Genomic DNA, 9,826 nt, shown 5'->3' with positions numbered 1-9,826 from the left:
TTTATTGTTTTATTCAAGATCGGGCTGCTTATATGACTCACATGCACCGTGTATCGTAAATCTATTGAAACTATTATTTTTAAGGGAATTGGGTGAATTTACCAAGGTCATGTTGACTTCAATTCTTCTCATACCGACATCGGAGACCTCAATTTTCAAAGAAAATGAGGTATTGCCCTTCATTTTCAAGTTTCACCCAATTCGAGCCAGAACCCAAATTTTCTTCTCACTTCTCAAGGAGCCTCTTACTTATATTGATTTCAAGATTTCTTAAGTCTACCGAATCAAAGCAAAACAAGACAATACATCACCAAAGTCCTTAACATAACTTTCAGCATTAGAATGGTCAATCCTGTGTAAAACTAAATTAATCGATTCTTGGGAACCATTGTATAATATTCATATGTGGTGACAAAAAATTGGTACCGATTCAAGCTAAAAATTGAAAAATGTTTGAAGTACAATAGTTAATGTGAACGTCTTAAACAAGATATTTTATTTCAACTAAGTTTCTTTACTTTTGATATGAATGTCTTTTTTGGTAATTTTATGTACCCACAAAGGCACAAAGTCATATAATTTGTATAAAAAAAAATGTATCTAGTATTTAAGGATGTGTTAATAGAATTTCTCAAACGTATAACATTAACAAAAAAAAAAACTGAGTAGGAAAACAAAAAAAAGACAAAAATTGAGGGTCAAAACTAAAATAAAAGTAAAAATAGAGGGGCAAATCTCAAATAAAAACACTGAGGGGTAGAACTGAAATAAAAGAAAAATTACAGGGGCAGAACTTAAATAAAGAAAAAACTGAGGGAGTGACATAACTGAAATAAAAGATAAACACAGGAGTAAATTCGGCGGGCCACTATTCACTTAAACAGTAAATAACCCTATCCGCTTACTATATAAACACAAGTCAAATCTTGTTCCTTTACTTTAGGCAAGAACTTTTTCAGTTGAATATCTCCTTCCTACGATCCCACATCTTTAACTATAGTCGGGGAGACAATTTTTACGTCCATTTCTCAACACTTTTCACACTTTCCTTTTTACCTTCAAATCATTTTTACGTCCATTGCTTACAATATCACAAATTACGTCTGTTTTGAAATACTAGTGAAAAATGCCTGATATGATTTTCACATTTTAAAACAGAAGCAAATGCAAAATGGATCATCACCATTCACCAACATAGAAAATAATTTTGTATTTATTTTGGGGTTTAATTATTCATAATGAAAATAATAGACACATTGGACCCCCAATTCTCTCTCCCGCTCATTGGGTAGTTGGCACCATTTTTCTTAGACGTCAGCTTCTAAACATTTAACAATCTCAAAGGTCTGTCCCAGCTCCCAACAGCAGCCTACCTTCCAAACACAAAGTCAAGCCACACCCCGTTCAAGAACAACCCACTGCTCTTCTATATGACTTATTCTTTATTTATTTTTCTTCAAATTGCAGATTTATAAAAAAAGAGTTGCAAAAGAAAACGATGGTTATTATTACCATCATCATCGATCACCTATGCATCAATGGAAGTTACGGCGACCTGGTCAGATATGTACCACACACAAAAAGGTCCATTTTCTCATATGTTTTCATGGTGTTTTTCTTTCTCTCACAGTTTTTATATTCAACCCAAGAAGCTTGTATCTCTGTATCATTGTAAAGTTTAAGACTTTAAATTGGATATGGCCAATTGAGGTTTGTTCTTATATTTCTATTACTTGCTGGCAATTGGGTTTCCTTCCTTCTGTCTCAAGCTGTCTGGAATATGGTTTTTGTTTTCATTTTTTGATTCCCATGTTTTGTTTTCAAGTATTTGGAGCTTAATGAGTAGCATGAGAATTGAGAATTTTAGTTCATTTCAAGCGTGCAAGCTGAAGGCTCTGTCTTTTAATATATTTGGGTTGCCCACTAATTCAATTTGCAATCGTTTTTGTTATGCTTGTTGCTATGTCAGGGGGACTATCCGAATTCTGCACGAATTCCAGCAGTTGGGTTTTAATAGATTGAAAGGTGTATCAGAATTTTAGTGATATTTACACTGGGGGGATGTATCAATCTAGAGCTTGGACATGTGTAGCCATTTTGGCTGTGTGCTTGTGCTGGTCTTCACTACAAGGAGTACAAGCCGCTGCACAAGGGCAGGAGATTACCGACCCGGTAGAAGGTAAATTTGCTTATGTTTTACTCAGCTTTGCAATTTTAAGATTCCTTCATAGTTGTATGGGGAATAAAATTTTTTGTCCAAGTCTGTTATAGAAGTTTTCGAATAAGAAATATGAGTTGCCTTTTTGTGCTTATAGGTAGATTCAATTAATGAATGAAGCTATCTGTTTCAATTTTCCAATTTACTCTTTTATCAAAGGATTGATGTTTATGACCAATTACAGTTCAATTTACATGCATAAGACCTGGTGAGGTACTAATATTTACGCGTGTATGTTTGAATGATAATATGTGATTGACTGATTCCTGCTGTAGGCGATATAACCTTGTTTTTATCAGGACATCCTTGTTTGTGTTGATGAAGTTGTCATTATCATTTGTTTTATATCTCAGTGACGGCATTGAAGGCCATAAAGAAAAGTTTGATTGATCCCAACAAGAATCTGAGCAATTGGAACCAAGGGGATCCATGTACAGCAAACTGGACAGGCGTTTTGTGCTTCAACGGGTCATTTGATGATGGATATCTTCATGTTCAAGAATTGTATGGTTTCTATCCTTATCTGTATGTTGCAGTATTATTGACTGAATGGGGATATACCCTTTGCTTTTGTTTCTTTCTTTTCATCTTTGTTGTGAGACTGTGAGAGTCGTTTCACTGTGGAAGAAATCATGCAATATAGCTCTAACTTCTATGCCTGGATGGACAAGCTTGCAGATATATAACAATGAAATAAAAATATATCAATTTGATCAGTAAACTAGGTATCAGGAACTATTAGTGTCTCATGTTCGGAATTACATTGTGGTCACCAGAAAACAGGTTTGCAGTTCAAATAAATGTCTTATACAGATTTGTTCAATTTCTTTACTGCAGGCTACTGTTAGGTATGAATCTCTCAGGAACTTTGTCACCAGAGCTTGGCCGCTTATCTTATATGAGAATATTGTAAGGCTCTTTTACACTAATATTGGGAAATCTTGAACTCCTGTCTGATTTTATATTGTTCTTGGAAAAAAAAAAGTAGTTTAAATTCTTGGAGAACCTTTTCGCTCAATACCACCCTCCTTCCATGGTTAGCGATTTTCTCTTCCTTCTGATGCATATTCCTTCATCTACTCCGCTGCAGGGATTTTATGTGGAACAAAATAAGTGGGAGTATACCAAAGGAGATAGGCAACATTACATCTTTGGAACTCCTGTAAGTTAATCTGTTTCGTTTCCTAGGCAATATTTGGGTAGAATTAAATATCGGCAGGTCTACATTGGCATCTGTGACTATTTATTTGTGTTAAACCATTCAGAAACTTATATAAGCTTAGAAATATTCCCAAATTGTTATTGAATTTATTATAAAGCTACTTGAGTATCTATTCTACTTCTAATATTCAGTGTTTCCAGGCTGCTGAATGGAAACCAGTTGTCAGGTCCCCTGCCTGAAGAGCTTGGTTATCTCCCGAACTTGGACAGAATACAAATTGACCAGAACTATATTTCAGGACCAATTCCTAAATCATTTGCGAATTTAGACAAAACAAAGCACTTGTGAGTGTCTTTGATGCTGCTGTAGCTAACATATGATAATTTTACTTTCTATTAATTTTACATCTCTCTTTCTTCTGTCTCACATTTTTTCCTTCTTTTGAGCAGTCACATGAACAACAATTCAATTAGTGGGCAAATTCCATCTGAGCTTTCCAGATTACCGAGTCTTGTCCACTTGTAAGTAGCTTAATTGTGTCCATTAACTGGATTAAGTGAGACCAACCAGAATCTCAAATTGCTTCAAATGAGTTTGTTATTATCGTTGCTCCTCTTCATTGTCTATATTATGACCATCTTCTGTTAAATAAATGACTCTAACACTGCAGTCTTCTTGACAACAACAACTTATCTGGGTATCTTCCACCAGAGTTCTCAGATCTGCCAAACTTGTTAATACTGTATGTCTTACTTCCAAATCCACTTTAGTTATGTTTCTTTTGTATATTGTTACCATTAATTTCTTGTTATGTGGGTAACATGTATTCATCATTGCCTTTTGGTTTTGTGTCCCTTTGATCAATAATTTTTCTAGAATTTTCTTTCTTCAACATTATACTACATATGTAAACCTATTTCGAGTTTCTTACTATCATCTTTATTTGGCAGTCAACTTGACAACAACAACTTTGATGGGAGTACAATTCCAGCTTCTTACGGCAACATGTCTAAACTGTTGAAGTTGTAAGTAAAACGTCTGATTCTACATCTGTCAGCTTGCTATGCGCTAGCATCTCCTTTTATTTTTACTTGCTATTCTGTACACCTTGAGGTGTGAAGCCAAAAGCCTTGAGGTTAATCATCTATTAATTTCTAAGACTGAATATTATAGAAGTGTGTTACCAGTATAAGGTTAGCAACACTGCAAGAGGTAGGGAGAAGGTATGTTGGGAAACAATCACATGGCTCCTAACATTTGAATAGAGTACCATTTGTACAAATAAGAACCCCCCCTCACATCTATACAAGTAGTAACAAAAGCAGATAAATTTTCTCAAATTTGTTGGGTGGTGTTACTGCATCATACAATCATGAAGTGTATTATTACTACTTCACATAAGTAGTAAATGCACGAATCTTATTGATTATTCCATTATTGTGTGATGTTTCTACTCTGGTTGAATGAACAGAAACAAGTGTTCACTAAGTATCCAATTGAATATGTTTGTATTTTGGTTGGTTTTGTCAGGAGTCTCAGGAACTGCAGCTTACAAGGACCCATTCCTGATTTGAGTAGGATACCCAAACTTGGATTTTTGTGAGTTCATTCAACGGTTACTCTCCATACTCCAGTTTTTGTGGTGATTTTATGGCTGTTCAAATTACCAGTAGAATGTGATATGCTTGGGAAAGATCAATATCTTATTTATACAGTACTATTTGATATAAATTTTCAGAGATCTAAGTAGGAATCAGCTAAATGGATCCATACCTCTTGGAAAACTTTCTGATGACATCACAACGATGTAAGACTATCTATCTCGCATATACATCCTTTCTGCCCTTACCATGAATCTAATGTTAGTTATTCTGAATGATGTGCCATTGAGCTTTAGGGACTCTTATAGTTGATTCTAAAAGGATTGTAACTTTTTTATATTTTTATTTTTATTTTTTTATAAATTTTAACATGTGATCCATGTCCACAGAAATTTATCTAACAACACTCTAAGTGGGAGCATTCCTGCCAGCTTTTCTGGTCTTCCACAGCTTCAAAGATTGTGAGTGATTTCAATATGCTCTTTCCTTATTTTGCAATCCTTTTGATGGTTCATTGTATTGTTGATTAATCTTAGCTAAATCTGAGCTTCGACCTTTCTCTGTGAGTACTGGAGGAGCTATTTTAAATACAAATCTATTAGATGTTGTAGTTCCAGTTATACAAATTATGCAATGGAATAAACTGAGAATTTATTTTGCATGGCAGGTCCATTGCAAACAATTCACTGACTGGATCTGTTCCAGCAACCCTTTGGAATGAGACGACACTCAATGCAACAGAAAGACTAATAGTGTAAGAACTGTGTAAAAATCTTTACTCCTTCTATTAAGATTTAAGAGTTAGTGGGTCAGCGGGGTTGTGTTTAGTTTGCATCCTAATGATATATGTTGATTCCAATTCCTTTTCTAACCGAAGAATGTACTTTAACCTTCCCTTTTCTTTTTTTTTCTTTTTTGACTTGTATATATCATATCAACAAATTTCTTAGAGGCGGTGTCTGGTTTCTGATATTGCAGGGAGTTGCAGAACAATCAGCTTACAAATATATCTGGCAGTACCCAAATCCCACAGAATGTCACTGTCTGGTTTGCTTCCGAACCTGGTTTCTACATACATTATTAATGTTAACTGAAATTTATGCTGTTCTTATACATATGTTTGTTAAACTTACATATCTGCTCAGTAACAAATCTGGATTTGCACTTTTAGATAATTTCGTAGTAGTACACCATATACCAGTATTTAATCACGTCCTGTTTTGAATATTATTGCTCAGGCTTCATGGAAATCCAGTTTGCTCGAATGCTAACCTGGACAATTTGTGTGGATCTGAAATTGATGATGAAGATGACAGTGAGAGTTCAACCAACTCTACTGCTGGCTGTCCAAGTCAAGCATGCCCGCCCCCTTTCGAATATCTTCCTGCATTTTGTTTCTGTGCTGTTCCACTGCTTATAGAATATCGGTTGAAAAGTCCTGGATTCACTGATTTTCGCCCTTACAGAATTACATTTGAGGAGTATCTTACATCTGGTCTCAACTTAGATCTTGATCAACTGGACATTCCGTCATTTGTATGGGAAAAGGGACCTCGACTGAGAATATCTCTGAAGCTTTTCCCTGCATATGTCGCTAATAATGATACTATTTCGCGTGAATTCAATAAAAGTGAAGTCCAAAGAATCCTTCACAAGTTCACATCATGGAACATTAATGACAGTGAATTATTTGGACCTTATGAGCTTATTTGGATCACACTATTGGATCCTTACAAGGACGGTACGTCTCAAAAGTCTCATTTTATATGTTCTTTCCTAAATCAGAGTTAATGTTAGTTTGTGTGTGTGTGTGTGTGTGTGTGTGGTTGGCTATGCGTATATGGGTGTATGTGTGTGGGTGGTTGGGTATGTGTGTGTGTGTGTGGGTGGTTGGGTATGCGTATATGGTCATTTAGCTGAATTTTTATTTGTCGTCGAGGCTCATGGTTCTTATTGATTCACAGTACTATCCGCCTCTAAGAAGTCTGGTGTAAGCAAGGGTGCTCTGGCTGGCATAATAGTGGGAACTTTTGCTGCTGCGGTTGCATTATCTGCAGTTGTCTCTTTATTTATATTGAGAAGGCATCAGAGGAACCACCCTGCTGTTTCTAGAAGACGTCATAGTGAGTATCTATGTCACAAAGAGAATGCTGTTTGTTTAGATAATCATTTTCCTAGGAAATCATATTTGAAGCTGGCCACTGATTGACCTCATTTCTGCCCTGGTCCAGTGGCTGAACACTTGCAATTTTCTTTATGTAGTAGAATTATGTAAGTTTTTTTTTTTTTTTGGTTGAACAAAATAGGTACGATTAAACCACACCTGAATGTGTTGATAGAAAGTTAGAAACCATTACCTGCATATACAGTTTCTGGTATTCTGTAGGACTACTGATGAACCAAAATGACTTTGTATTTCATAAAATTATGACAACATTTGGAGGCATACTACCTCTTGATTTATTATCTAAATAAGTTCATTTTTAACATTCTTCTCTGTATACATGCAGAATCGAAGAGTTCCATAAAAATTGATGGTGTTAAGGCTTTCACTTATGGAGAGATGGCCACTGCTACGAACAATTTTAACACCTCTGCTCAAGTTGGCCAAGGTGGTTATGGAAAGGTTTACAAGGGCACTCTCGCTGATGGCACACTTGTGGCAATAAAACGTGCACAAGAAGGATCATTACAGGGTGAGAAGGAGTTTCTAACAGAAATAGAACTATTGTCACCCTTACATCATAGGAATCTGGTCTCCTTAGTTGGATATTGTGATGATGAAGGTGAACAGGTATTTATGCTTATCCTTTTCTAAGCTCTTCATTTTCTTCAGAAGATTTTTCATTCCAGATTTAAAAAGACATCTATGGATGTTTAAGATTAGGGATTATCAGTTCATCTGAAATTGGTCTATCACGGCGCATTGAGGAAATACTTTACATTGATATTAGGAATCAATAATATCTTTTCTCCTGCTGTTTTTTTTTGCTATAGAGGAACCAATAATTTTCATTTTGGAAAAGCTTCACAGTGTATTGATTTTGACATGCAGATGCTGGTTTATGAATTCATGTCCCATGGCACTCTAAGGGATCACCTCTCTGGTAAACTAATTACAGTTCACTTATCATTATGCCTTTCATTTTTGCTTCGTCGTAATGCTACTAAATGTTGTACTTAGAAATGGTGATAGAGCATTTTAAGTTTGAGTCTTAACACATGAAATGAACTTTCAACTCAGATGATATTATTAACATATTAATGATGCTTCGTATAGCAGTTAGGTCGAAAGAACCACTTGGATTTGAAATGAGATTGAGAATTGCTCTGGGATCAGCCAGGGGCATCCTCTACCTACATACAGAAGCCAACCCTCCGATATTCCATCGAGATATCAAGGCCAGCAACATATTATTGGACTCGAAGTTTGTGGCAAAAGTTGCTGATTTTGGACTTTCCCGACTTGCCCCGGTACCTGATCTTGAAGGAGCTACACCTGCTCATGTATCCACAGTAGTGAAGGGGACGCCAGTAAGACTAAGATTCTACTTGCATAATTAAAAATGAAATGGTCAATTGTCTCTTTAGGTAATGCGGAAGGTGCCTGCTCTCTCTTACTATGTGTATTGGTTTTGCAGGGTTACCTTGATCCAGAGTACTTCTTAACCCATAAGCTAACAGACAAGAGTGACGTTTATAGCCTCGGAGTTGTGTTTCTGGAGCTCTTAACCGGAATGCAGCCAATCTCACATGGAAAAAACATTGTTCGAGAGGTAACTACTTCCATAAGTAGATATGTAAACCATTTCATGTGATTACTATGTTGTAAACAACACAACCTCATTTCTTAATCTACATTTTTACATTATGTTAAGTCAGTTTTCTTCCACTTCAGGTAAATATTGCATTCCAGTCCGGTATGATCTTCTCAGTAATTGATGCCCGAATGGGGTCTTATCCTTCTGACTGTGTGGAAAAGTTCTTGAGTTTAGCCCTCAAGTGTTGTCAAGATGAGACTGATGCAAGACCCTCAATGGCAGAGGTGGTTCGAGAACTTGAAAACATATGGTTTATGATGCCTGAGATGGACAGCAGAACAACGGAATCAGTGCTCAGTAGTAGTACAGGAAAGGTAGTAAGCGATCCACCATCTTCATCCAATGCAGGGAAGAATCCTTATGTTTCTGAAGATGTCTCTGGCAGTGACCTTGTTAGCGGAGTCGTACCTACAATCACACCAAGATAGATAGGAGCCATAGCAAAGATTTTACTTTTGTTCTCTAGAAAATAAAAATCTGATTCACATTTTTATCCTTATTTTTGTACAGCCTTTATTGTTGTTATGTTTTGTAAGGATGATAGTTAGAGGGAGAAGTACATTGTTTGAACCTTTTGTTGTAACACTAGTGCCCTTGACAATCAAAAACATTGAGATTTCTTCTTTCTCCCAGTTGAACTGGGATATAAAGTCAATGGTTAGTCTAATCTGCATTTTGAAAATTTGGTGAATGGTTAATCCTACTCAGCCTGCTCTGCTCTCTGCAAATCTGGAATTCTCCATCTGAGTCCTACTTCCATCTCGGAAGAATTGGTCTATGGTCAATCCTCGTCAGCTGATCTGTTCTACTCTGCAGATCAGAACCTGCAATGCCAGTGTGCTCAGAGCATCTTTGAAACTGAAGACTTGTTGCAGAAGGAATTGAATTTGAATTTCACATGAAGGGTCAGATTTCTTTGACGGATGGATTGTGCCTTTTTCTTTTTTGTATGCTTTAATTCATCTACCCTTGACTCACTATATATATGATCAAGAATGGGATAGCCTGCAATCTTATTCTTTGA

The 9,826-nt window shown here is 36.1% G+C and overlaps 1 protein-coding gene across 1 annotated transcript; it reads left to right on the top strand.

The window, feature by feature from the left end:
* The first annotated feature begins 1,527 nt into the window (after nucleotides 1-1,527).
* Nucleotides 1,528-9,416, top strand: LOC101314928 (probable LRR receptor-like serine/threonine-protein kinase At1g06840-like). The gene is made up of 20 exons (XM_004294665.1): nucleotides 1,528-2,179; nucleotides 2,572-2,722; nucleotides 3,056-3,127; nucleotides 3,309-3,380; nucleotides 3,581-3,724; nucleotides 3,830-3,901; nucleotides 4,051-4,122; nucleotides 4,331-4,405; nucleotides 4,911-4,979; nucleotides 5,119-5,187; nucleotides 5,371-5,442; nucleotides 5,649-5,735; nucleotides 5,960-6,028; nucleotides 6,220-6,722; nucleotides 6,946-7,104; nucleotides 7,492-7,775; nucleotides 8,037-8,088; nucleotides 8,265-8,515; nucleotides 8,623-8,757; nucleotides 8,880-9,416. The coding sequence occupies exons 1-20, from the start codon at nucleotides 2,062-2,064 to the stop codon at nucleotides 9,228-9,230; spliced, it is 2,877 nt and encodes a 958-aa protein (XP_004294713.1). The 5' UTR covers nucleotides 1,528-2,061; the 3' UTR covers nucleotides 9,231-9,416.
* Nucleotides 9,417-9,826: the final 410 nt, after the last annotated feature.

This window comes from Fragaria vesca, linkage group LG3 (genome assembly GCF_000184155.1).
Source record: "Fragaria vesca subsp. vesca linkage group LG3, FraVesHawaii_1.0, whole genome shotgun sequence".
Classification (NCBI taxonomy): Eukaryota; Viridiplantae; Streptophyta; class Magnoliopsida; order Rosales; family Rosaceae; genus Fragaria; species Fragaria vesca.
Note: the sequence above shows the minus strand (reverse complement) of the source record. Positions and strands in the feature narration are given on the sequence as shown.

What these genes read in the sequence shown, in the direction of transcription:
- LOC101314928 (XM_004294665.1), top strand. Translation starts at nt 2,062, where the DNA reads ATGTATCAATCTAGAGCTTGGACATGTGTAGCCATTTTGGCTGTGTGC. An exon ending in ATGTCTAAACTGTTGAAGTT is followed by an intron (nt 4,406 to 4,910) that starts GTAAGTAAAACG and finishes TGGTTTTGTCAG; the next exon opens with GAGTCTCAGGAACTGCAGCT. An exon ending in GTGATGATGAAGGTGAACAG is followed by an intron (nt 7,776 to 8,036) that starts GTATTTATGCTT and finishes TTTGACATGCAG; the next exon opens with ATGCTGGTTTATGAATTCAT.